At 40.3% G+C, this 25,229-nt stretch overlaps 2 protein-coding genes across 2 annotated transcripts in view; one reads left to right on the top strand and one right to left on the bottom strand.

Annotated features, from left to right (window-relative positions):
• Positions 1 to 6,144: 6,144 nt before the first annotated feature.
• Positions 6,145 to 6,828, bottom strand: LOC128620101 (aspartate and glycine-rich protein-like). The gene is made up of 2 exons (XM_053644766.1): positions 6,530 to 6,828; positions 6,145 to 6,431 (listed from the first exon to the last, which is right to left on the bottom strand). The coding sequence occupies exons 1-2, from the start codon at positions 6,759 to 6,761 to the stop codon at positions 6,157 to 6,159; spliced, it is 507 nt and encodes a 168-aa protein (XP_053500741.1). The 5' UTR covers positions 6,762 to 6,828; the 3' UTR covers positions 6,145 to 6,156.
• A 972-nt stretch (positions 6,829 to 7,800) lies between these two features.
• The window catches only part of il11ra (interleukin 11 receptor, alpha), a 41,745-nt gene continuing 24,316 nt past the window's right edge, over positions 7,801 to 25,229 (top strand). Inside the window, exon 1 of the mRNA XM_053644764.1 lies at positions 7,801 to 7,956. The gene's annotated coding sequence lies outside the window, so the exon portion shown is untranslated. The remainder of the gene's footprint in view (positions 7,957 to 25,229) is intronic.

The raw sequence follows: 25,229 nt of genomic DNA, 5'->3' as shown, positions 1-25,229 counted from the left end.
CCACAAGAGCATTAGTAAGGCCTGGCACTGATGTCAGGCAAGGAGGTCTGGGGTGCTGTCAGTATTCTAGGGCATCATCATACTGGAACAGATTTGGGCATCTTAGTTCCAGTGAAGGGAAATTGTAACGCTACAGCATACAGAGAAATCCTATACAGTTGTGTGTTTCCAACTTTGTGGCAACAGTTTGAGGAAGAACCACGTATGGGTGTGATGGTCAGGTTTCCACAAGGTGTACAATGTAGTGTATGTTGTATATGGCTCATTAAATCAAAATGTCTACATTCCTCAGTGCAGTCGAAATGGTTTAGTGTAATTGTGCATCTTTAATAGAAAAGAATCAGATGTTTTGATATCGTTTTAAACCAAAATTGTACTTAAACCAAAAACTGAGACATCTAAATTGGGTTTCAATCACATTTGCATTATTTGAATGCTGAGGACTCCATTTAATACTGCTTGAACTGAAGAGGAGCTGATCCCAAAATGTTGGCACCCATGAAAGATGTTGATATCCTCCAATCCCTAAATCCCAAATTAACCTCTATTTACAATAATTACTGATGGCCTCGGTAAAGTATGCAACAGAAATGAGACAGCAGGGTATTTGCTCTAATATAACATTAAAAATGAATGGTTTAGACTTAATATATTAAAAATACAGGCCCCACAGTAGGAACTACAGTAAATGCTGTAGTATTTTTTTCAATACTTCCTATGTCCAACTTTATTTTTAACGACAGATTCAATCCTCCTTGCCATGGAGGATACCAGTGTTGCACATATTTCTGGAGAGATGTTCTGCCATTCTTCAGAGACATTTTTTTCAGCTTCTATTTGCTGGAGGAGTTGTGTTGCTCTACCTTTCTCTTTAAAATACCCCAAAAGTGTTCTGTTGGATTCAAGTAAGGTGACCTACTTGACCTACTTATCCTGAAGCACTTTTTTCTTCTCTAGAAACTCTTGTGTGATTTTGGATTGCAATAATGCTGGAATATTCTGCTTCTGCCGAGCTTCGGGATAAGTTGTCAGCCAGTATTTTGGTATACCCACAGACATTCATGGTGCCATCTATAAATGTCATCTCCCCAACACCTTTTGCACTCATGCAGCCCCATATCATCACACTCCCACCACCATGCTTCACTGTCAGGACTATGCATTCACTGCGGTAGTCCTGGTCTGGTTCACAGCAAACATGCTGGCGCCCATTTGAGCTGAATAAATTTATCTTGGTCTCATCTGGCCAAAGAATGTGCTCCCAGTATTTCTCAGATTTCTTTACATGTTCTTTAGCCACGTTAATCTTGCAGTTTTGTGCTGAAGAGCAAGAAATGTTTTTAATTTTCTTGGATGCCATCCATAGAGGTTATGCAATGTCCTTCGCACTGTCTGAGCTGTCACAGAAACTCTGATTTCCACTGATAACCCCTGTACCAAGTCTGAAGCACTTGTCTGTCTGTTTTTCAGAGCTAGATTGGGCAAGTAGCGCAAGTAGTGCAAGTCTTAGGAGGATGGCAACTGCTGCTCTGATTAGTGGTACTATGGCTCGGTATATACCTCCTGATTACTGCTGCAACTGGCTTTCGACTGATTTTTAGTTAGTCTTCCTGTATCTGCTTCCATCTTCGTGAAATCTCACAAGCAGATTTTTCAGTTCTTCTGGCAATTCTTTTCCATGTGGGGCCATGATACAGACATGTAAATAGACACAGCCCATAGGTCCAAAACTGAGAAAATTCTGGTGTTCACAGGTCATTCTATAACCATGTTCATGCTATTAAGATAATTGGAAATCACTGGTGTACTTAATTTTTCTTTCAATGATCACAGGTTTTCTAACTTACAATATGTGTCAGTGATTACAGGTGTATTCACTTTTGTTGCATTGAGTTTCTAAATTTGGGCCTGTATTTTCTTTCTAAAGTATTTGTTTTTGATTGTTCATAAGAAAAAAATACTCTACTTGTCAACTCAGAAATAATGCAATTATTGAGAGGAGAATCATTGAAATTTTGAATCATTTGACATTTAATCGATATTGATCAGGGGTGTACAGCAGCTTAGTGGTTAGCAGGTTTGCCTCACACCTCCGGGGTTGTGGGGTTTGAATCCCACCTCTGCACTGTGTGCTTGGAGTTTATAAGTCCCCCCCCCCATGCTTTGTGGGTTTACTCTGGGTACTCTTGATTGTATCCTGATTGCTATTTCCAAATTATCCTTAGTGTGTGTGCAATTGTGCCCTGTAATGGGTTGGGTTCCCCGTGACCCTGTGTAGGATAAGGGGTACAGAAAATGGACGGATGCATTTCTGGCCCCATGAGAAGATATGCTCTGTGTTTTTGTGTTGCTGTGTTTTTTGTTTTTTGTTTTTGCTTTTTTGTTAGCATCATGTAAACTGCTAGAATTTTCACATCCTTGCCTTCACATAATATTCTTTTTATATGTATACGACATATGTACTGAATATATCAGTCCATACAGGATTTCGTGGAGTTTTACTTAATGCTTAATTTTGCTGCTGCTTTTTTTTTTCTTCTAAATTTGCGATGCAATTTGGGAAGTCTTTTGTGTTTTTTTCACAATTGCACAAAGTTGTTTTGAGAGGCCTTTTGCAGTTATGTTTGTTGGTAAGTAAGACCTTTTAGCTGTACTCATGTGCGTCGCAAGACGATGTGCAATCGAAGACGGCTTTGGCTGAATGCGCGTTGTGATGATGTCACACTATGCATCTTGGCCCAAATGGCCCAAATCTAAACACTGTGTTCATTAGAGAAGTCAGAGTAGAATGACCAGACTGGTTTGAGCTGAGAGGAAGGCTACAGTAACCCAAATAACCAACTGTGTCTTTAACTCAACTGCGGTGAGCAGAAAAACATCTTAGAATTCACAACCTTGAGGTGGATGGCCTACAACAGTATACGACCCCACTGGGTATCACACCTGTCAGACAAGAGCGGGAATCTGAGACTACAGTGGCCATTACACAATACTAAAACTGTTTGGTTTCAGTATAGTGTGTGTGTGTGTGTGTGTGTGTGTGTGAGAGAGAGAGAGAGAGAGAGAGAGAGAGAGAGAGAGAGAGAGAGAGAGATTGATTTTGGGCAGGGATATAATGGTACAAAATAGGATATAGCCTACATGAAGATATGGAAAGGTATATTGAGAGATTACATGATTACTTCCATATATATTATACATTTATATGATTCAGTTTAATATGTGGATCCCAAAAAAGCTCTTTTAGAGTTTCAACGTCAATCTCGTTTCATTAGTCACTGCTACCAGATGCTCTCATGGACATCAGTTTGGCCACCATGTATTTGACAGGCTTGGACTTGATCATTGCAATGCCATATATTTCCAGAAGATGTCAGTATAAACCCATATTTTTAACTCTCTAACCCATAGTGCTCAGATTGAGCCTCACTCACTTATATTTACATTTATCTCATTTATAAAACGGAGCAGTTGAGGGTTAAGGGCCCAGCAGTAGAGGCTTGGGATTTGAACTCACAACCTTCTGATCAGTAGTCTTAACCCCTGTGCTACCACTTTCAGTAACTGGTAGGTGAGAGGAAACTGGAAAACCCAGAGAACACCATTAAGTATACGGGGGGAATGTGCACAGAAACTCCACACAGACATTCACCCTATCTCAGGATTGAACCTGGGAGTCTGAAGCTGTGATGTGGCAGTGCTAACTGCTATGATGTAACAAAAATACTGAATATAATTGCAGAAAGAATATTTGCTGATCCTCAACACACACAATTATTATTAGAAATTTATTTATTTAAACTCTTTTTTTTTTTTTTCTTCAACCACAAGGCCATTTTCTCAACCAGGATCTGTTTGTCCAGGATCTTACAGTGTGATTAATCGAGGAATATAAATCTTTGTAAACTAATATTTTTCTCTTCAATATTCCCATGAATCCTTTTCCAAACCAGGTATTTACTTAACTCTGACATCTGACCCAACACTAAGCTACACTGTACAAACACAGCGAGAGAAAATTCATTCCTTCATACATTACATACAGTGAATAAGTTACAGTGCTGAGGGGATATCATTTATACCTACAATTAATGTGGATACTGGTTCAGGTTCAGGTGTTTTCTGACACTCTTAGGCTCTTAAAATAGCCTCCTGAATGGTAATGGCTACATCTGCTAACAATCTCACCGCTTTCTGAAGGCTGGCACCGTATAGGCTGGTTCCGCCATAACCTCAGTGCACTCGAACTGCTCCTTCTTCATTGACTTGGTGCTTGATTTCCAGTCCAAATTCCAATGAACATCATGCCTTATAAAGCACAATGTAATAACAGCTACAAGCAGGTCTTTAAAGCAACTTTTTTTTATTGCGGTTGCCACTGTGCCGTTATGTGCTTATGAAGCCAAGTTTGTTTTGGTAATAGACAGTAATGTATTTCTGAGCAGATGTTGGGATTACAATAAAGCAGCAAGAGACTAGCCGCTTTATCTTGTCAGTCCTTGACACAAAAAATGACCAGATAACTTATATAAGCAAACCCCTAATTCAATCTACATTCAAAGAGCTACAAAAAGTCATCTGGTGACTTAAAATGGTAATACTTTTGAATGCATATATACGCTATATTCCCAAATGTGTGATTACACCTCACCATCACACCCATATGTGCCCGTTTCAAACATGGAGTTGGTACCCCCTTTGCTGCCACTCTTCTGGGAAGGCTTTCCACTAGATTTTGGAAGATGTATGCGGGGATTTGTGCTCATTCTTTTACAAGAGCATTAGTGAGTTCGGACATCGATGTCAAGCGAGGAGGCCTGGGGTGCAGTCGGTGTTCCAGTTCATCCCAGAGGTGCTCAGTGGGCTTGGGGTAGGGGTCAGTGCCGGAAACTCAAGTTCTTCCACTTCAAGCTTGGCAAACCATGTCTTCATGGATGTCACTTTGTACACAGGGGCATTGTCTTGATGAGACAGGTTTGAGCTTTTTAGTTCTGGGGAAATGCGATCTTAAGCTCACTCCTCTGAAGCGGGAGGACTGTGATGTGGTCATGATGTAATAAAACTAGGAATAGAGTTAAAGTTATGTTACAACTAGTGATGGAAATTCCAGCTTTTCAGTGAGCCTAAGCTCACCGATGAGTCGACGCATTCGGCTCCAAAATGTCTAATTACCATTTTGTGATATTTTGACCAATGCTTGTTCTTCTTTACCTGGCAAATGTAGCTAAAATGTTGCTTTACCTTCTAATTAAATAAATAAAAACCAAAGATTAATTAGCACTACATTAAAAAATCCAGTTTTAAAAATGCTAACTGTAAAAAAGACACTTTGACAAGTGGGTGTAAAATAATCTGCTGTGCACATACAGTATATGCTTCATTAAGAAGATTGCCCATGACATTGCTTGCATCCACAATATATATATGTCAAATGGCCCGTAGGTTCTCAGTTGGTTCACCTAAAAGAGCCGACTCAAAGAGCCGAGTCATTCATGTAGATGACCTTTCTCTCTACTTTTGAAGAATTTCCTCTAGGCCCAGATATTTGGCTGCTTGGTGTCCTGTAAGGTTTTTTTGGAACCTTGGTATTTTTGGAAAAGCCGCACTGGCATCCTCAGATGAATAAGTACACATATTTGCGGTTATCTTGATGTGGAATTTCGGTGTGTCTGGTTTGCTTGTTTGGATTAAAGGCTAAAGAAGATCCTATGCTGTAGAAAACATTCAGGGGTGTATACACTTGACAAAGTGTGCACAAAATTGCACAAGCACAAACGTTCAAATCTCCTAATATTTTTTTATAGTTTATATAGCCAACTGTTTTACTGATAAGCCTACTGATATTTTATGTGCAAGTTTAATATGTCTTCAGCATCCATTCATGTCAGAACAAAAATATGCCAATTATTTTAAGTAATGTAGAAAACACTCTTAAGGTGGTTTTAGCTCTCATAAGGTGTTCTGCTATATGGTTCAGTAAAGAACTTTTAAGGTTCCCATAGAAGGACAAACTAAAGAACCCAAATATATCACTAATTTAACCTTTATTTACAAGTGTGCAAAACTGACCCCTACTACTAGTACTACTACTTCTAATAATAATGTTAATAACAATAACGTACATCATCATCATTAGGGCGCACGGTGGCTTAGTGGTTAGCACGTTCGCCTCACACCTCCAGGGTCCGGGGTTTGATTCCCGCCGGGCCGCACACATGGCCCGCCGGGGCCATGTGTGTGCGGAGTTTGCATGTTCTCCCTGTGCTGCGGGGGTTTCCTCCGGGTGCTCTGGTTTTCCTCCCCCAGTCCAAAGACATGCATGGTAGGCTGATGTGTGAGTGTGTATGTGATTGTGCCCTGTGATGGACTGGCACCCTGTCCAGGGTGTACCCTGCCTTGTGCCTGATGCTTCGCGGGATTCCCCCGCGACCCTGAAAAGGAGTAAGCGGTTGAAGATGGATGGATCATTATTATCATCATAGAAGAAATGCATAGTAAATAAATTTGTCATTATTTTTATCATTATCACCATAAATATCATCATCAGCAGCAGCATCTTCACCACCATCATCATCAATGTAACCCTTCTTTTCCTCCTCCTCATCATTACCATCACTGCCATCATGAGTATCAACATCGCCATCATCATCATCCTCATTGTTGTATTCATCATCACCGTCTTCATTACTGTTATCATTGTCACCAATAGAGGAAAAGATCTTTATCATCATCAACATCATCATATTAGTTACACAATGCATACATATGTAGCTTCATCATTATAATCAGAGGAAATGTACTGATCTGGGTCTGACAGTCAGTTCTCATGCAAGCCCATTCTTTAATCATCTTACCTTAAACAACACAGAATACCTTGATAATCTAAATCAGGTTTAAACCTTGCTTATATGCCTTCGCATATAAGAAGACACCTAAACCAAAAAGGCCTTTTAGATTCATACTTCTTGAGTAGCATAAACTTGTAAGGAGCACAGTTAAGTAAAATAATGCTGTATACACTACCTCAGCTATGTTTTATTGCTTTGAGGATAATTCAGTGAGTGATTATTCAGTGAGTGTACTGCTTATACAGCATTACCTAAACTCCTCACCATTCTAATAGCTGGATTGTTTGGATTGGACACGCCCCTCTGATTATCATATGCTTGTATAATAATGAGAGGGGCGTGTCCCGCCCCAGCTATTAGACTGGTGAAGAGTTTAGGAAACAGGCAAATGACTTATACATGTAAGATGGAAGGGACAGGTTACTATAACGGTTTTTGTTATTGTTTGTTTTCAAAATTATATTGACTGTTTATTAAGACTTTAAGAAATGCTCAAGTCACTCTATAATAGCCTATTTTTTTTTTTTAAACTAATTAGATTAATGACTCATTATGCATCCAGTAAAACAGATGTACAGGCTAACACCTTGACTATCCTCGTGACTATATTTTGTTAGTAAACTACACTGTACGGCTCTGTTATATTCTAATTAGCTCATGTTTATATACTTAATCTAGTAGCTATAGCTAGTATTTCTGAGTATACACGAAAATGTAACAAACAAAACACTTGGCCCTTTAATTGCCCTCCATATCAGCCACAGGAAAAAGAACAGCCTTATTTTCTACCCATATTCCTCCAAATCCCGCCTCCTTCGTTACGATTGGTTAATGTTCCACCCCTTTAGCTCGGATTGGCTAATAGTTCGTAGTAACGACCGGATTGTAAAACCATTAACCAATCCTAGTCCAGGAGGCGGGGTTATCATAATACAGGTGTGGAAAAAACATCACTGACAACGCCGTCTTCCAATAGGACCGAACGAGGGAAAAGTCGTACCCCGTAGCGTAAACTCGTCCTGTTAAGAAGGTTTAAATACTTAAAGCAGCTACAGCAATGGAGAGGAACCGTGTCAAAATGCCTGTCTGACATTAAAAGACATATAAGGTAAGATTTTATTTCAGTATTCAGACGCACGGTTAAGTAGAAAGCAGACTGAAGGTGAGAGGTAGCGAAAGTGAGAAGGAAAAGTTTGGGCTCGCGAGGGAGCAAACACTCAGCCTGTTGCCTCTATTGAACACCGACCTACAAAACTAAAGGGTTTATTATTATTATTAATTAATTATTATTATTATGGTCAGTGTCATTCATTTGCTTTTTCCTTTCCTCCACCTTTTGTAAACAAATGCTCGAATGTAGTTTTGTTGTTGTTGTTGTTGTTGTTTTTTTGCTGTTTGGGAAACAGTTATACATTCATCACTCAAGCTAGAAATAAACCCCCCAAAACAATAAACCCTAAGGTTAACTGCAACTCTACAGCATCATGGCTTACTGTAAATTTATTAAACTGTTACAAATATTGTCACATTAAATTAAATTATCCAGTGCGAGAATATTGAAATATGATACAGTGATGCAGTGTTTTTCCCGTCAGTCTATAATATGGCCCCTTCATCTACATAGAAATGTAATCTGACTGTAATGACAAAAGGGAAAATATTATCTAAAAGACAATATTTATTTATGTATTTATTTGTTTATTGGTTTGTTTACATTTCTAAACTGTAGTCACTCATGCTTACTTTGATAAAACAGAAATGAATGTAAAATGAACAGACTTTCAGTATGTTACTACACTAAACAGATGCAAAACTACTACTACTAATAATAATAAATAATCTGCTAATTCTTTACTTGTTGATTTTATGTTCCATGTGCATGATCTTTATAAGTCACCACACAGAAACAATACTGTTTTAGTATAAAAGTTCAATCAAATCACCCTAATGGGTTTCTGGATGTTGCCTTGTCTGAGGTTGCAGTAGGCGTGATGTATGGAGAGGTGCTTGTGTTTGTGAGATCTTGCATGTTCTTTTCTTTTCTTCTTCATGCGATCTACTAGTTAGCAACCAACCATGCAATTAACATCAACCAAGTATCAGGGTTGGTGAATGCTTTACCGTCCTCTATCTTCCCTCCCCCTTTATCTGAGAATGATTGTGACGCTGACCTTGACCCAGTGTTTCGTTCACGTCACAGCCAAACTAGAAATGGGCCTAGTTTGTTTGGATTTTTCCCCCAAAAATAAGTTATTAATTAAATGTGATAAGTATTGCTATGTGCCAAAGTGTACCTGGGTGGCTGGGAAAAGTTTCCAAAGCAAGATTTTCTAGAAAGCTAGAACTATTTACCTTCCAAAGAACCTGTGAGGAACTTCTTTCTAAGAGTGTAGACTATAAAATTCCACTCCATTACATCCCATCCTGTTTAATTCCATTCCATCCCATCCATTCCATTCTATTCCATTTCACATTTCCATTCAGTTCCATGGCCTTCCACTCCATTTCATTTCAATCCATGGCATGCTTTTCCATTCCATTCTGTTCCATTCCACAAGTTAGTTCCATGGCATTCTTTTCCATTCCGTCCCATTCCTTGGCTTATTTTTTCCAATCCATTCCATTTCACCATTCAGTTCCATGGCATTCTTTTTTCATCCATCCATTTTCCATACCGCTTCTCCTACAAAGGCTCACGGGGAGCCTGTATACTATCCCAGGGAACTCTGGGCACAAGGCCGAGGGGTGGAGGGGGTGGGGCACACACTGGATGGGGTGCCAACCCATTGCAGGGCACAAGCTCACACACTTCACATACCCTGGATAATTGGGAAAAGCCAACATGCCTTTGAACTGGAAGAGGAAACCGGAGTACCTGGAGGAAACCCCCGAAGCACTGGGAGAACATGCAAAGTTCCGGCACATAGGGCTGAGGCGGAATTCGAACCCCCAGCCCTGGAGGTGCGAGGTAAACGTGCAAACCACTAAACCTATTCTGTTCTGTTTTATTCCACCAGTTCGTTTCAAGGCATTCTGTTCCATTCTATTCTTCCCCGTTAAATTCCATTAAAAAAAAAAAAAAAGCTGGAAGCCGTGTGGTCTGCATGTGGACTGAAATCAGAGCCATGCCCTCATCAGCAGCTTTGTTTACATCTCCCCTGCAGTATTTTTCTTTGCTTTACCTGCATAAGGGCCCTTGTGCCAATAGCCACACTACAATTACTGCACCTCTTAGTGTGGGATTTACACAGAGAGGGATTGTTTTGAACCTTTCGGCCTTCAGCAGGAACAGAACGTTTAAAATACTGTAATCTTTTGAAGAGCTTTTGTCTTTGACTATGTTGGGACCACTTGCGCTCAAGAGTCTTTGCTTCTTTGAGAACCCAAGTCTTTGTTTCAGTTTGTTTGAGCACTTGATTCAGTCATCACGTCAGCCTTATTTATTTATTTATTTATTTATTTATTTATTTATTATGATTTTTTATTTTTAATTTTTTTATTTTTAGTTTTGAGCACATTGGAGCTGCATTTTGAAGGAGTAGCAAGAAAATATATACACTGGGAAGATGTATCCAGATGTGCATTCCTCTGCTCTAAAGTGGATGGCTCACGGTCCATAACACAGAAAGGAATGCAAACATGAGGTTTTCTGTGTTTTTAGAAAGCTCGAGTATGACCGAAACGTACCTGCTCTTTAATATACAACAAAATAGCATTTTGCTCATGGTTTTATATGTTGTCGTCTGTATTTTCTCTTTCTCGTTCGCCTTTTCGAGAACAGAATCTTCAACAGTTTACCGACTTGCCAAGTCCAATTTTCTCATACACTGAACACATTCACTTCCAGCTCGTATTTCAGCATGCTTTTTGGAATGGCTGTAATCAGTTTTAAATGAAACTTGGTTGTGCTTTCCTCTGTCGGGCTTTGTTTAAAGGAAAAAGTGAATTCTGCTGCCAAGTTAGAGCCATTCTGCGCTCTGAGCACCTCCAAGATTAAAATTGCAAGAGGCCCAAGATGGGATTTAAACCACTGCTGTTGAGGAAATCAGTTTCAAATTCATATTAAGGCACTTTTTTTTAAACCTCCCGAGACCAGCCTTTTTCCTGAAACTGCTTATAAAATCCATGTGTCTTTACTAGTCATTACATTATGCACAAGTTCTTCCACAACGGATTTTGATGGCTGTTATAAAAAAAAATATATATATATAATATATACATGCCCAGAATGCAGATGGATTTAAAACACTGTGTTAGGACATTGTTTATGAAGTGTTATCGAATAAAAGACTTCCCAGATGCAAACGAGTAATTAGGATGTCCACTAGCCTGGTAAGTTATCAGGACACGATGGTGCCAAACTGCATGGAAAGAGTGATTTGTTGTAATGTTATCATCTTCATTAGAGAACCAGACTGTCTGCACAGCAACATGAGCTCTGCTGAGTCTTTATATGGTGCACCAGATTCACATTTCTGTGTTTTGTTCTTTCAGAAATCACACTTTTTTTTTTTGTTTTTTTTTTCCTCCCCCATATAGACTAATTTTTATCTAAATGTAGATGCCCACATGCTTAAAAAAAAAAAAAAAAAAATTATAAGTAGGCTTGGATTCAGGCTAGTTTGCTGCAATATTGGATAATTTCAGCATTTGAAATTTTGGACGTACATGCTGTCATCTGGCAGGAATGACCTTTAAATTTGGTAATATGTTAATACTATATTTCAGATATGGAAAAAAGAGCAATACGAGGTCAGTCATATATCATATAAAATGTTTTCTATCACAGAATTAAATTATACATGCAACTTGCAGTATTACATAAAGCTTTGCCAAGAGGGTAATACATTATCCATGTAAAGGCAATCTAATTCTTGCCAATATTTCCTCTCTGTAATTAGCAACCAGTAAGTGCCTTAAATATATCTGGCATTTCTGAATCTTCTAATTCTAGTACACTGGTTGACATGAGTACATTTAAAAAAAAAATAAATAAAAATATTCCTAACCATTTTTTTTTTGTTTGTTTTTGTTGTTTTCTAGATAGACTGCATGCATCCATACACAAGTAGTGCTCAGGAGTTCAGGACAAAAAAAAAAAAACCACTATAGATCATAATTTAAATGTCTTTTAATTGGCCTGACCAGTTTTTCTGTTGACGTTGGTTCTCCTCTGCACCACATTATAAAGGAGAATAAACGAAGCACACTTATGTGGCTTTGCGAGGGTTGATAGAGTACACTGTGGTTAGCAGAGAAGTACTGTATGAATAACTTGGCCTCAATGTTCACTGGCAAGACGCCTTTCCTTGTTTAATCTAACTAAATTCCCTTCTTCTCACTTCAGTTGTAAGGTTGAAATTGTGTAATCTTGGTCCAGCTTATTGTCTAAGGACTGAAAGGTGTTCTTTTAAAAGCAGGCAATCATGATCTTCATTTTCCTGTCCACATGACCCGTCATAACTTTTTAATAGACTACGTCCAAATAGTTCATTTCTGTGAACAGACATTGTGCATAGGGTTTTTCCATCGAGTCGCATATCTGACTTGGCTGCATTCAGGTGTTTCTCCGGCCAAATCTGAGCAAACCAACCAGCATCGATTTAAAAGCACACACCCTTTGTTTTCCCTTGAGAGCTATTTGTAAGAGCAGACATTCTTATATTTTCAGCCTTAGCTGAGGCCGTTTTGGCATCTCCTTTGATCATGTCAAAGCCTTTTTATCTCGAACAGATCTCGGTTTCGAGCTACAGCCACAAAAGGAGCCACGGGCAACCGTAATCCCTTTGGGGATAGAACACACCAAAGTGTGGATTGCACAGCCTAAGAATAAGACCGGGCTGGTATCGGTGGTAACGCTTAAACATTGCTATGTTTGCAGGCTGTAGAGCTGTGCAGTGCTGGTGGCTGGATGCCAGCATGCTCTCGACGTGTCTGGGGCTGAAGCTGCACATGAGCTGTGCATGTTGGAACAGTGGTAATAAAATACTCATTCGCTTCCCAGCAGCTATGACTCATGGGGGCCGGTGTACTTTATCTTCTGGAGAGAGAGCGTTCCTCTGTTTGGGAATCGTATGCTGAGGAACGGCACACACCTGCAAGCTTTGACGCGAGCTCGCTGCCTGCTGAATGGATCAAGACTTTGGAACACGATCGTACATGGAAAACACAGAGTTTTACAACCAGACGCTGGGTTTTTTTGTTTTTTTTTTTTTTTGAATTTTTTTTTGCGTTATTGTCTCTCTAACAAGCTGAGGATGCTGCAGTCATTTCTGACCTTTTTGAATCCATTCTAGAGCATTTTCTCCCCATGAGTCATATGGCGCTGAGCTGAAATCGAACCCATATTTCTTGTGGCACTTGCTATACAAAAGCAAAAGACTGTCTCGAAAGCTCCACAGATGTGCTCGTTGCTAGCGGGCTTCGAGCCATCTGACTTTGATTTACATTGCTAGTGCAAAAGACATGTTTGTGTTGTGGACCTTAGTGCTGTCCATGATGTGGTAGCATGTTGGAGTGAGCATTGCCTCTGTAATTACACTCAGCAGTACTATGGCGCCTTGTTAAATGCCAAGCTGTTGAGTTTCGTCTCTTGCAGACTGCATGAGCACTAACGTTCCGAGCGAGGCATTTATTCAGACAGAGCGAGCACTTCCGCTAGTCTTTGGTAGGTGAGAGGTGATTGTAACAGGCCGCTTGGGTCAGTGAGAGTTTCCAACTTTGGTGTAACCGTGACTCACAGAGCCGTATCCTCTTGCTTGATGTAAATCATGACTGCTCTTTTCAACCGACGATTATTTGCATTTCCATGAAAGGTTCTGCTGACTTCCAGATGCAACCTTGTAATCGCAAGTTTCTAATCAAGACCGCTGCCCAAGTCTGCAACCACAGAACAAGGAAATCAGTAGGTCTGGAACTAGGCTTGTGTGATATTGATTTTCCGTGCTTTTTATTATTTAAAAATCACAATTAATGGTTTTAATCTTCCAAAACTGAGTATTTCCAACATGGTCAGGATTAAGGAGGACATACTATTATTATTATTACCACCACTTGTGTAGTCTGGAACTGTTTGCTGGCAGCAGAAATCGCCAACGGCTAGATGGTGGATTTTTGGGTGATTCCACAGTGATGTGGACTAAACAGTAAAAGAATATAGTGTGGAATATGTGTAATATAGGCTGTATAATCGTTTTACAAATTGGTTATCTAATATTCAAATGGCCGACAATTTGAACTGTTGATCAGCAGCTGCTCGAAGTTTTTAAGCACTGACTGGCACAGGAGATTTAAAGAAAAACATGGCATATGCAGTCTCTTTCTAATTTTCATTATTTGTAAAATGTTAAACACCTATGCAGATCATTCCAGGTATGTCAGTTGGCTTAGTGGTTTGCACGCTTGTCTCACACATCCAGGGTCGGGGGTTCGATTCCCGCCTCTGCCCTGTGTGCGCATGTTCTCCCCGCGTTTCGGGGGTTTCCTCCAAGTGCTCCGGTTTTCTCCTCCAGTTCGAAGACATGCATTGTAGGAATATTGGCATCCCTAATTGTCCCTAGTATATGAATGGACGTGTGAGAGTGTGTGCGATTGTGCCCTGCCATGGACTGGCTCCCTGGCTGACCAGGGTATCCCTTGCCGTTTGCCCCAGGATAAGCTCCCTATGACTCTGTGCAGGATAAATGGTACAGAGGATGGACAGATGGATGGATGGTACCAGCATACTCCAGTTTTAAATTTTGAGTTCTTACTCAAAATGTGTAAAAGTTGGCAGGTCTGGTAATAGTGTATATTATAATCGGAGTCAATGGACATTACAATGGACATTGTCTAAAATAAAGTAGAATTTGGTATAAAATTGTATATCACACAAGCCTACCTGGGATACATTTCTACAATTCTGCTATTTTATTTAGCTGTGTAATGGTTAGAAAAGGTGCGCAGTCTAGCTTTATGCACAGCTGGCTAAGGCTTCAAATATCCTGGGAAGGCATCCAAAACTCAGTGAAGAGCTGGCATATGGTAGCCATCTTGTCCTGGCCAGTGCCTAAAGGAAATACCAGATCCAGAGATAAATCCAGGATCTCTGGATTCGAGGGGTTGATGGCTCGTGCATAGAGTACCGCTTCACAACCTGATCCCCAGGATGACAAACCGGATTCATATCAGAACTCATTTCTGCATACCAAATAAACTCTGAAACATTGGCAGCCCATCAAGTCCACTGAGAAGTTCTCCAAATCCTTGGTCCAAGTAAAGGCTCGGGACCATTTGACGCACATGGCAAGCGCTCTAGAATAGACGTTTTTTTTTCTCAAGCTGTCACACTGCGTATAAATATAAATCTACTTTGAGACGATTTGAGGACGGGCCCCTATTTTCAGCCGGACTTCTTCACCACCAGGACTCGCTCATCTTGAGAGCGTAGTGCATAGAGGCTTTGATTGTGCCACTTCAACTAGCCTACCATTTGCACCCTTGTTTATTTGCTCGGCCATGTTGCAGCTTGAGCTAAATTTAATTCTGCATTTCCTCAGGGATAAGCCTGGTGGTTGAGATGCAGTGAGAGCGAACTGTGAGGTACCTTGTCCGTGATGTGTACACTCTATAAACCTTGAGGTCTTTCGAGGTCTTATCGGCCCTGCGTTTACAGTCTGTTTTGCCGAAGTTATACACAGCTGTGTTGCATTCCACAAGCTAGCCTTGGTGTATGATTTTAAATTCCACATTTTTTTTTCCCCCCAAGTTGCCATGTTGAAATCCAGCCTGAACAATCCACACATGGTATTAATTATGTATGCAAAATGTAATCTAAGAGGACTTGGTGTTTTCACAAAAACCTTCAGCTGTCTTTACTGTTCCACTCTGTCTAAATAGTTGGCTTTCAGATTGTTTCCTAAGGCAAGTTAGTTACTGTGCACCACATAATTTCAACATAAATCTTTCCCCCCCCCCATGACAACAAAACTCCTCCAGCATTTCTTCTGGTAACGACTAACTCTTGCCAAACCTTGCACACTTTAATTCTAGACTGCCTTATATCCACTGTGTGTTTGTGGAAAATGTGCACACCTAAAAACAACATTAACAGCAATGAATCTCTTTTCTACTTGTCTAACAACAGGGGTCTCTTTCCTGTACGTAGAAATATTCACCATATTTATGTATTGTGCTCAGAAACATTGTAGTGAACATTAACACTTAATTTTTTTTTTTTTTTTTTTTTTAATCCAAACGATGTGAATTTTCTGCCAGGACTGGAAGTCAATCAGCTGCATAAGCTGCATCAGTATCCACATTGCTGGGTGGTCTTTGCTTGAGTTACAAGGAGAGAAGACTAGCTGTGGCTCCCCGTCATGTCCACGTCCTGAACTGTTTAGCAAGCTTTGCCTATCCAAACAACTGCAACGATTACTTACTCCTCTATTTCCTTTGAATTGCTCAAAAAGCTCTCTGTGTCAAGATGCGTAGCTGGATTTTCTAGAATTGTTTTATTTATTTATTTATTTTGGTTGTCTTCTCTTTCGACTTTCTCTGGAGGTCCTCCAAAGCCCTGCGCTGCAGGAGACTCTGAGAAACCAGCGTCTTGTTTTCATCCAGTTCTTACTAAAGGCATAAGGAAGAGATGAGGTAATATTCAATGGGTTTTAAAAAAAAAATTCTCTTCCTCTTAAGAGAAGCACCGGTGTTTGAAGCATTTATTCTGCATCATTGCTGCTTCTCTTTGATCTGTTTACAGAGGCTTAAAGGACCAGTTCACGCAAGCAAACGCGAATGTCGCTTATGATTACTCGCACCTAAAGCACTTTTTCACGCTGGACTGTTTTTAGTTCAGGACGGATTAAAGGATTCCGACCGGAGAAAGTATTCGTGCAGGTCACTCAAGCGAACACAGATAGCCAACATTGATACGTCATACTTCGGACGTGCGTGTCAGCATTACGCGACGGATTCAACACTCAATAACAACAACAACATGGCGCATAGGTGTGGCTTTTACCAAGATTAGTTATTGCACTACTGTAAGAAATGAGAGCGCTGACTATTGAGGATAGTTTGGCTCGAGTAATCTCTTAAAATAAGAATCCATTCCCAGGTAAGATTTATGCAGTTTGAAGAAGGATTAACTGTGCTGGTTCACATGAGATCTCTAGTTTCCATGCACAGGCAGTTACGTTACCTTTTGTTTGGCTGAAACCTATCTTTAATGAGTCTCAGCCTGTGTAGTGTCAGAAACGTATGTAGAGGAGTAACTGCAGAGATAAGAAGTCATTCGGAAACGTGCAGGATGTATATTCTAGAGTTCCTGTATTTACAGAGTGGATGGTAAACAAATTTGGGACATAAGGTATATAAAATCTCACTTAATGGTGATTGCATGTAATTGCACGTTGAGTTTGCCTGCTATATAATATGACATTTGGTAGACTGGATGGAGACACTTAGGTACAGTACCTAATGTCCTGCTGTGTGAAGCATCAAATTTCAGGCATGCTGTTTTGCCATTTGTCTGGCTCATTAAGCAGGGCAAGCTTGGGATAAAACGGCTTTGATCAGTGCATCATTGTGGCACCGGTCATTTCATTACCTTTCACTGATGACCTTTTACAGGGTAATAATCCAGGGAAATGGCACTTATATTGATTTAGTTGTTTGTCCAGAATAGGGATGTCACGAGAACTGATACTTCGGTACCGAGGTTGCAATTCTTCCGGACCTGATGGGGGCAGCAAATACGCGCGAGTGTTTTAGTTGGTCCACAAGTTGTGAAGAAGAAGAACAATGCCTACAAGCACACGTGGAAACCTACAAAAGATTAGCTTAGCTTAACAAGTTTAGCTCCGCCCCGACTCGTTGAGAGGGAAAGAGAGGAAAGCTAGTATCGGTTTCCGGTGTGCAACCGATGCTACCGTTCATTTCAAACAAAGCGAGGAAACACCTGGAATTTGGTGAAGCACCTGAAAGACGGTCCTATATTATATTTGTTTGAGGCAGCTGCGTTGTGGCTGTGAAACCAGCTAATGTTTTGCTCCATGTAATGTTAGAGATAGCCAGTTATTTGTTAACGACGCTAACGTATTGCGATGTTATAAACTACCTCCGAATGGGTCACCATGCATCGCCATTCAGCCCGTGTCCTGTCGGCTAAATGTAGCCTAATGTCACTAATAATTATTCAAATGTTCATGCTTTTAATAAATCTTTTTGGTCTGCCACCATATCAGTGAATTTAAACTAATGCTTGCATTCAGAGTATAAGGTGTGTGTGTGTGTGTGTGTGTGTGTGTGTGTGTGTGTGTCTGCGTGTTTAGGAGTGCACGTCCACTCATTATCAGACAGTGTTTGATAACTAAAATATCCCCCCTCTCCCTCTCCCTCTCTCTCTCTCTCGCTCTCTTTCTTTGCCAGTGTCAGCCAGAGGAGGATGTCCTCCGGGAGAGTTTTTTTTTTTATTTTATTTTTTAAATTTTATACCACACCGTGGTATCGACTTTGGTATCGAGTATCATGTACTTTTGGTGGTATCGGTACCGACTACTAGATTTTTGGTATCGTGACATCCCTAGTCCAGAAACTCTGCATAGGATTGATGCATAATAGTAGCACATGCTACGCATTGTGTCATGCACCAAACTTTTTTTTTTTTTTTTGGTGCGTTCCATAAATGTGTCAAGTACCTTTTTTCCACCGTTTTTGTAGCCCCCCCTCCTCTCCACACATTTTCCCTTGTAAAAAAAGGATTGTGTTGAGTGCTTCACTCTGAGTCATTGGAGGGAACTACGCTTAGACTTGCCTGGCTCGCAAAGGGTGCTAATAAGGGACTGTAGTGTGGCATGGATGAACATGTCTGACTAAACAGAGCTAAGGCCTCAATTAAAAGAAAGTGTCTGTTATTTACAAATCTTTTCTAAAAAAAGGTTGTTGAGGTAAATCTGTGGTATTTATAGCTTCATTCGCAACCGGCTTCTCGTGCAAGTCACCTTGACCCTCCTGGCTATTTTGAGTCGAACCTTTCCATCTCTCCTTAAACAAACACCAGATAGCAGGCATCAAATGCTAACAATGCTTTTTATAGCAGTAGGCGTTGGCCACGCTGATCTTTATGTCAGTAAACGGTAGATGACAAAGCTTCTCTTTTTGTCATGGCACGGAGAGAAAAATCGGTTTTGCAGTCGTTAAGTATTAAGTATTGTCGAGCTCTCCGTGCTCATGCGGAGTCTGGATTTTAATGGAGTCTCTGAAATCTGGCAGGGTTCGTGCATTCCTCAGCCTTTTCGGAGCTGTTTGTCCGACTCTTAGGAGGCCTCTTTCCCCCTCAGGTCTCTCCCTGAACACTCTCTCTCTCGCTGTTTCTTTTCTTCCTTGCATTGTAATGCATGGTATTTATAGGCTGCTGTTTGTGGCCTTTAGCTGTTCACATAACAATAAAGGCTAAGACTTGTTCAAGCTCGAGCTGTCCCGAGACCGGGCGTTGTAATAATGACTTTAGATGTTCTGGACGAAACCACAGCAAATCTAGAGAAAGCCGTATACACACAGCTCCTGGCTCACTCAAGAATACACTCGGTTCAGTGATGGGACGTTAGTTTGAGTGTTTTTGGATGACACCGTGGTCTATTTCAGGAGACTGGCTGCCGAACATGTGGGCTGTGAGATGAGTCAGAACGCATGGTAAATTCATCCACGTGCGTGCGTTCCATAGCCTGATCTGTACCACGTCGCTTCACACTCATCCGGCCATTACGCTCATAAATGTTCAGTTCATTTTAGCATGAATTTGCAGATCATACATCTGGTGGGCATATGTGATAGAGTTGTGTGTGTGTTTTTTTTGTTTGTTTATTTTTCTTCTGTTACCATGTTAAAATCAGAACGCTACTTACATAAGTTTTAAGAAGTATTTGGTTAAATTGTGTAATACTCTGACTTTATAACTCCATTTATAAAGTGAGTAAGACATTAATAATTATTCTACCACATTGCTTTTGAATTCTGGAATCTGATTGGTCAGAAGGTGTGGATTATTTTTGTATAACATCACCGGTAGTTCTGGCTGTAATATGAACGATAGGAAGTCCCTCCAGGACTTGGCGATTTTAAACACAAAATCAAGCTAACGCCGCAATATTCGGAGGAGCTTGCAATTTTTCACAATTATTATAGATTTTCTGCCGATTTGGGCCAAGACTTGTCGTGTGATGTCATCACAACGCACATTCAGCCAAAGCCCTCTTCGTTTCATGTGTGTCGAACATGAGTACAGCTAAAAGGTCTCATTTACCAACAAACATCAACGCAAAACAACGTTGTGCAATTGCAAGTTCGCTAATTCAAGTTTTTGAAAAAGCACAAAAGAATCCGTGTGCAATTTTTGAAAAAAGCCGCAGCAAAATCGAGCATTTTTGGCCGCAACGATCAAAAAACTCTGACTGGATAAGCTCTCGTTCTAATACGTTATTGTTTCTATAGTAACAGCTCATACACAGGGACTTGTATGGCAAAAGCTCCAAATAATCTAAGACTAATAATAATAACCAAATTCAAAAACAGGACGTTTAACAAAATAATTCTTATATATTGATGTCCTGTGTTTTATCTGAACTTTATTTAACATTTATGGGAGGAGTCTCTGTTGTAACTGCGCTCAGTGTATGTTATGCTTTCTGTTTTCTCTGTAAAATGTGTGTGTGTGAGAGAGAGGGGGAGAGGGGGCTGGTGAAGAATGACTGTTTATTGCAGCTGTAGTGTAGGTGAGAACCGGAACTAACCTGTTAGAACTAACTTATATAGTTAGATTTAACTAACATTAAATCTAACAATAAACCGTTAAAATGCGTATATATTAGAAGCATCTCGTTCATAATATAAACGTGATGAATAAATTGAGGCTGTATGACCTGTATATTGCCTGAACTAGAGGTGGCCAGTCTCTCTCTGTCTCTCTTTCTCTCTCTCTCTGTCTCTCTATCCCTCTCTCTCTCTATCCCTCTCTATCCCTATCTTTCTCTCTCTCTATCCCTCTCTATACCTCTCTTTCTCTCTCTGTCCCTCTCTCGCTCTCTCTATCCCTCTCTCTCTATCCCTCGCTTTCTCTCCCTCTATCCCTCTCTCTCTATCCCTCTCTCTCGCTCTCTCTCTATCCCTCTCTCTCTATCCCTCTCTCTTTCTCTATCCCTCGCTTTCTCTCTCTCTCTCGCTCTCTCTATCCCTCTCTCTCTATTCTCTATCCCTCTCTCTCTATCCCCCTCTCTATATCCCCCTCTCTCTCTATCCCTCTCTCTCTCTATCCCTCTTTCTCTCTCTCTCTATCCCTCTCTCTATCCCCCTCTCTATATCCCTCTCTCTCTATCCCTCTCTCCCTCTCCCTCTCTCCCTCTCCCTCTCTATCCCTCTCTTTCTCTATCCCTCTCTCTCTATCCCTCGCTTTCTCTCTCTCTCGCTCTCTCTATCCCTCTCTCTCTATCCCTCTCTCTCTCTCTTCTCTATCCCTCTCTCTCTATCCCTCTCTCTCTGTCCCCCTCTCTCTCTATCCCTCTCTCTCTCTCTATCCCTCTCTCTCTCTCTCTCTCTCTCTCTCTCTCTCTCTCTCTCTCTCTCTCTCTTGCTCTCAAACACACACACACGGGTCCCTATATATGATTTTTTTTTTAAAAATTCCATCAAAAGAGTAATCTTGCATTTAAAAAAATGTTTACATTTTAGTTTTATATATATCTATATATTTTATGTCTGCAGATTTAAATGGGTAATTTTTAGAAATCTGTACAAAAAATTACTAAACATTTTACCATTGTAAAGATTCAAAACAGCCGAAAACTTGTAAAGTTCGTAATTATTATTAAATAAACATTAAAATCAAACTCCTCTCTGAAAAGTGTATTATGACGTAATTCATCAGAACACTGATATTATATCTTTATGTCGTCATTCCCGGTCTGAACCCTTTCGGATTTACAGTTATTTTTATACATGGCTTTTTTTCTTTTTTTTTTCCCATTTCATAAGATGAAGAGTAATTCGGATAATTGGCTGCTTACTTGTTTCTTGAACGGTCGTCTTATTGAATTATTCCGATGACCTACGTACATCACTGCAGTTTATTTTCATTGCGAAGCTACTGGCCCTGTTCGTAATATGCTGCTAATATCCATGTGTAAAACTGTAAACAAAACAAGAACCGAGACTTCGGTGTGGGACGAATCCGCAGCCGTGTGCCCAGACTGGGCTGAATGTATTTAATAGCTGTTCCACTGACCTTGTACTGCAGCACTGCTTGATGGGTGACATTAATTTGTCAGCCTGCCTCGCCGTGCCAGGAGCACTTTTCAGCACCTTGATGTGCTTGTGTATACATGCTGCTGCCCCAAAGACAAATAACGCTTTCGGACCACTGCGTGCTCCCATCGCTGTCTCCCTCACTAACAATGAGCTAAATGTTAGAAGATCGAGGAGAGGAGAAACCTAATAAAACGTCTCCTGCCTTGTTTTTATCTAAGGATTAACAGAGCCATGTTTACCTTCTCCAGCTTTAACGAGCTTAGCAGTAACTGGAAAGGTCTCTGACATTTTGATTACAGGGACCCAAATGTTTGCATCAGCTATCTGGTACTTCTTTAATACGGGTTACTCAATTAGTTTGAGGTTTTTTTTTTTTTAAATCTTCACAAATATGTGTTGTAACCTGGGGAAAATGTTTTCTATATAAAATGTTTTCTGAAATATATTTTCACATATCTCAACCAGAAGTCAAAAGGATTTTAGGATTTTAAAATCTGGTTATCCCTAAAAGTAAAAGTGAAAGTTTTTTTCCCTTCTTTTGCCCGAATTTAGTTGTAAAGGAAGTTCTAACTGACTGAAAGCAGTAGGTATGGCAGTGATGTATGCTTGTGAGATTGTGTGCAATAAGCCATCATTCTGTCGTGCCCCCTAACTATTGCTGGTTGATGACAGTAGCTGTGTTTCCATCCACGTATTTTTTATGCAACTTTTAGGATATCACATTCAAAAAAAAAAATGCTGGATGGAAACACCAAATGTGAATAAAATCTCCAAACTGCGAATAAAAACCGTTTGCACTCAATTGAGGCGGATCATTTTTTATTCGATAAGAAGACTCCGATGGAAACACATTTGCTGAATAAATTCCTCGACACGCATCAAAAAAAATGTCGTGACTTTGCATCAACAAATCAAGTGATTGGAGACTTGGCTCAGAAAAGAACAGAGAGAAAAGAGAGCGAGAGCATTTTCCCTGGAAGTGACTATTTGTTCTCTCGAACACATGGGATGGAAACGGTGTGAAACGGTTTCATTCGCAAATGTTTTATGCGATCGGTGTTCCAATTTTAAGCATAACTTAAATATCCTACTTGGATGGAAACATAGCTAATGTTGCCCATAGGGGAAAAAATACCAGACGCTGGGTGTGAGTCAGCTGTAGATGCTAGTCACTAACATTGGCATGTAGTCAGTGTTTGTTTTTGTTTATTTATTTATTTGTTGCTTCATTTATTCATTAATCATCCAAAGTCAGGAATGCTTGCAAAACCGAAGTCTGGATCGTAAATAGACCTAACGAGTTATTAGCTGTACCTTAGCTCGTTATAAAACATTAGTTAAATTATATAAACTACACATGCATGTGCTCTGTGTTAAACGTCAGCGGAGATACTAGAGTTCTTGTGAAGTGAAATATCCCTTATAGAACCCATTGTTCTACTTTCTTAATTTAAACCTCCAATCATCTTTTACGAGTGAAGACATTCACAGCTTTATCTGTTTGGCAAGCACGGACAAGGGAAGTTAAGTCAGACAACCAGCTATTAACATTGTTACAAGAATACCAGAAGGAAACACTTATTGCTATATAGAACACAATTTATTTTTGTCGATCTTAAAGCTGCAGACACCATCATTGTACTGTAGCTGGAAAACTAGTGTTTGCTCAGCCCAAGCCTGCTATAAAGGACTCCAAATGGAGTATATCAGGTGTTCAGTGCTAGTGCATAGCGCTGTGATTCGGACTGCGGCTGCTACCGAACATGCCTACTATCCTACTACTCATGTCAGATTTCTCAGTATTCATCAAACAGTAGCCGAGAAATACCTACTGCTTCCACCGAGTTCTTGAAGTATGGAACCAACGCACACTGCGCTATCCCATAAGGCAACGGGACTGGCGCAGAAGAGCTGTCCGAATCAAAACTGGCGGAATCAGATATGGTGGTGACTCTTTTTAAATGTACGTGCTAAAGATATTAAAAGTTGTTCCTTGTGGTTAAACTGTACTCGTTTTAACAACACCTGAGTTAATCGTTAACTTGTTGGAGGTTTAAACAAGGAAAAAAAACTAACAGGTGCTCTGATCTAGTGGGCTCTTTAAGTTTTTGTGGTTATGATGATGTAGTAGGTCACGTGACTATGCGAGGATGGCGGATGTAGTATGTCCTGATTGTATTCATATTACACACATATATACTGATCGGTACGTGCTGTATCAGCGGCAGAGCATTAGGTAGTAGGTACTGTCACATTATGCGATTTCGGACACAGCTTGGGTGTATCCTGGATATCCAGGCTGTATTTCCACCCTAAGCGGGAGGTGAAATCAGCAAGGTATACATAGCAATAATCACTATATCCAATATCCATCACTATACACATGTACATGTTTAGTTACAACATGTAGTACTTTCTAGCTTGGCTACCGTTAGGTTTCTGATTCCTTAAAGCATTAACAAATAGAATATCAGCTCTCGCTGCGGTGTTGTGGCTGATGGCGGGTACAGTGAACTGTTTGTCGGGTTTCTGAGGGTGGGAGCACCTTCCTGTGAAATTTGTTAGATTCATGAGAATGTAGAAACTGGACCTCTTTGAAATATCAGATCAGACCAAAGAGCCACTGTCTGTACACTGAACTGATCTCAACAGGCTCGACTTCCTTTCTCAGTTTGGACAGTGTAATATCAGAGTTTGATGCAGTGTTCGGGATGATTGCATTCTGGGATGACGGCTTAACTAAAAATGAAAGAAAGCGCTCATTTGATGGTTGAGCTGTGCTTCGCAGAAATTTTTGCTGAAATCAGTGATGGATTATAGCTTCAGCTTGTGGTTTGGAGAGCTCCAATTGTGCTGCTCTAAGCAAAGCTTTTCCTCCTGCAAAACCACCATTGGATTTTACATGATGAAAGTCCTGACAACTCGTGGCCTCAGGCTCAAAGCCGTTCTTATTTTTAGGTACTGGATTTAGATTTGGTGGAGTTTGGTTTAATGTCCCACAGGATATTTTATTAGTCATGTCCACATCAGGTCAATGTTTGTGCATGTCAGGGTTGGACAAATCATAAATCCATTAACTCACCCACCACGCAAATAAGCTTT

Source organism: Ictalurus furcatus, chromosome 16 (genome assembly GCF_023375685.1).
Source record: "Ictalurus furcatus strain D&B chromosome 16, Billie_1.0, whole genome shotgun sequence".
Classification (NCBI taxonomy): domain Eukaryota; kingdom Metazoa; phylum Chordata; class Actinopteri; order Siluriformes; family Ictaluridae; genus Ictalurus; species Ictalurus furcatus.
This window is presented reverse-complemented; position numbering and strand designations above follow the sequence as displayed.

What these genes read in the sequence shown, in the direction of transcription:
- LOC128620101 (XM_053644766.1), bottom strand. Translation starts at nt 6,761, where the DNA reads ATGCATTGTGTAACTAATATGATGATGTTGATGATGATAAAGATCTTT. An exon ending in TGCTGATGATGATATTTATG is followed by an intron (nt 6,432 to 6,529) that starts GTGATAATGATA and finishes ACTCCTTTTCAG; the next exon opens with GGTCGCGGGGGAATCCCGCG.